At 48.6% G+C, this 2,352-nt stretch overlaps 2 protein-coding genes across 2 annotated transcripts; both read right to left on the reverse strand.

The window, feature by feature from the left end:
- Positions 1 to 455: 455 nt before the first annotated feature.
- Positions 456 to 658, reverse strand: Pmar_PMAR018101 (hypothetical protein; the record flags this gene model as incomplete). The annotated part of the gene is made up of 1 exon (XM_002782766.1): positions 456 to 658. A coding segment is annotated over one exon (203 nt), but the record flags the coding sequence as incomplete, so codon positions are not given.
- A 446-nt stretch (positions 659 to 1,104) lies between these two features.
- Positions 1,105 to 2,139, reverse strand: Pmar_PMAR018102 (hypothetical protein; the record flags this gene model as incomplete). Its single annotated transcript, XM_002782767.1, has 5 exons — positions 1,105 to 1,249; positions 1,299 to 1,605; positions 1,656 to 1,780; positions 1,900 to 2,002; positions 2,049 to 2,139. Coding segments are annotated over 4 exons (405 nt in total), but the record flags the coding sequence as incomplete, so codon positions are not given.
- Positions 2,140 to 2,352: the final 213 nt, after the last annotated feature.

Below are 2,352 nucleotides of genomic sequence, written 5' to 3' on the forward strand. Positions count from 1 at the left end.
ACATGGACGACATCCTCAGCTTACACGCAACTGAGACTACTGTAGACGATCCCGAGTTCGTCAAAGTTTACGAGGACCATGACCTCCCTCTGACGTCCCAACAGCTAACTACTCAGGACGTTGTATTTGTACTTGGCGTTGAGGTCTGTGATTGTGGTACACGTTTGCGGTACCCGACAAAAGGGATCCATACTGCTGTTACTTGGCCCTTGACAACCCCAGTCACTTATCGGCAAGCATTGGGATTCCTTGGTAGCCTCCTCCAAGAAGCTGACCTTCTTCCTTACCACATCCTGCCGTGTAAGAATCTTCTCACCGGTCTTGTCAGCAAATGCCGGTCCAAGTTTGATCACGGATGGGATCAGGCCATCCCGGCTGATGTCTTGAACCTCCTCTCTCAGTGGCAAGAACTACTCAAATCATCTACGCTGACTACTATCCCGCGTCGAGTCGATTTACTTACTCCTCTGGACATCTATGCCGATGCCAGCAACACTATGCTTGCTTACACCATCGAACAGAGCGGTGATCCAGTCTTCCGTGGCCAGTTGCCTCTCACCAAGTCCCAAAAGGTATTCCATATCAACACGTTGGAGCTCTTGAGCATCTACCACGCGTGTTCTCGTGTTCGTCTCTTTGAACTTGATGTTGGTGCAATCTTTAAACATCTCAACCTCCACTGCGACTCCGTTACTGCTTTGGCTGTGGTGCGTCACCATCGTGTTCATACTGGGGTCCAAGAAGTCTACTGCCGACAATATTTGACTTTGATTCAGCAACTACTGGGTGATAGGCATCTCAATTGCTTTCATATTAAAGGAGCTGATAATCCGGCCGACGCTGGAACTCGGTGCAATTTATTAACAGACATTGTTACTTGCCGTCCTCACTATGATGTTGCATCCATTAGCGAGCTACCTGCCACAAACGAGCAAGCATGTCCGGTCCGCAAACGCGACGACTTCTTCTATGGCCATCGCTATCGCGATTCATCAAGGTTTGCATACCCCACTTGGGGTTGACTTGAATAATATTGGTATGTCGTTAGTTCCGATAGTGATAGTGAGCCAGGAGATTACCATGAGCACAACACTTTAGGGAGCTGTGAAAGGGGAACCTATCTTTGTTAGACTACAACGACTTGACGATTGGTACCACCGATGACGTTCGGTAAAATTGGAGCCGAAGAACCTTGAACCGCAAGATGTGACCAGGCGAACTGGAGAGGTTATTGTCTAGTTCACTGGACCTATGAGGATGAAGCAGATAAATACTTCCAGTCAGCATGTCGACACTACGTCAAATTCATTCGGCGGGGATAAATGCATGGTTCCTATTCATATATCCTGGGTATTCTCAACGCCACATTGGTGACTTGTGAGCTCTGCACAGCCTGTGCAGCACAGGAGCAAAACCGAGACTGATAATGAAATAAATGACGAAATAGTGGAGAACATGGCTCGGTGAGCAGCATCGGCGCTTGAAGCCCCGATCATCGCTTGAAGTCACCGCTGCCGCTCTACGGTCGACGCAGCACAACAGTGATGACCACAGGGATAACGAAGGTTATAGTCTCATCGGCATGATTATATGTCAGCTTTACCTCTGAACAGAAAATCATGACAGATCGAGACACTAATAATGGTCTGGTTCACTCATCAGCAAATTCCTTAAATCTTGAGGTACAGCAGTGAAATTCGTAACGACTATCGATGAGCCGTCCATCTGGTAGGGGAGAGCCGTAATGTTGATAGTAGGAAGGGTCCCGTACTGGATACTCCTGCGAAGAGAGCAATTTACCTTCACATAACTCATGAGATTCCGCAGTTTCTCACTGTAGAATGCTACTGTTTTACACTCTCCTGAAAAGCAGATGACCTCCGAGTGTGAACCCCTTACATCTTTTCTAGAATCGTGGCATTCTCACTGAATGTAGCATTGAGGCTGAACGGGGTATTACCCGATTCCCCACTCCCAACGTACAGCCCAGTAGGATGAGCAGCTAAGAAGGAACTCTGAGTCAGCCGGCCATTCAAGAGCTCTAGTACCCGAGGGAGCTGGAGTAGTCGTTGAAGGCCCAGGTGTAGTGGTCTTGCCAGGTGCAGTTGTAGTAGAAGGCCCAGGTGTAGTGGTGTTGCCAGGTGCAGTTGTAGTGGAAGGCCCAGGTGTAGTGGTCCCATTCCCTCCGCAGAGGACTGGGCGATTCTCAGGGCAATCCTCGGAGATTCCAAAGTAGCATAGACTGTTATTCGGGCGGTAGTAACTGGGATACAACGAATAGGTGCATCAAAAGCTAGCAGTATGAAAGGGGAATTATGGTGGCTGAACTTACATCCCTGGCATACATTAAAG

This window comes from Perkinsus marinus (genome assembly GCF_000006405.1).
Source record: "Perkinsus marinus ATCC 50983 genomic scaffold scf_1104296938308, whole genome shotgun sequence".
Classification (NCBI taxonomy): domain Eukaryota; phylum Perkinsozoa; order Perkinsida; family Perkinsidae; genus Perkinsus; species Perkinsus marinus.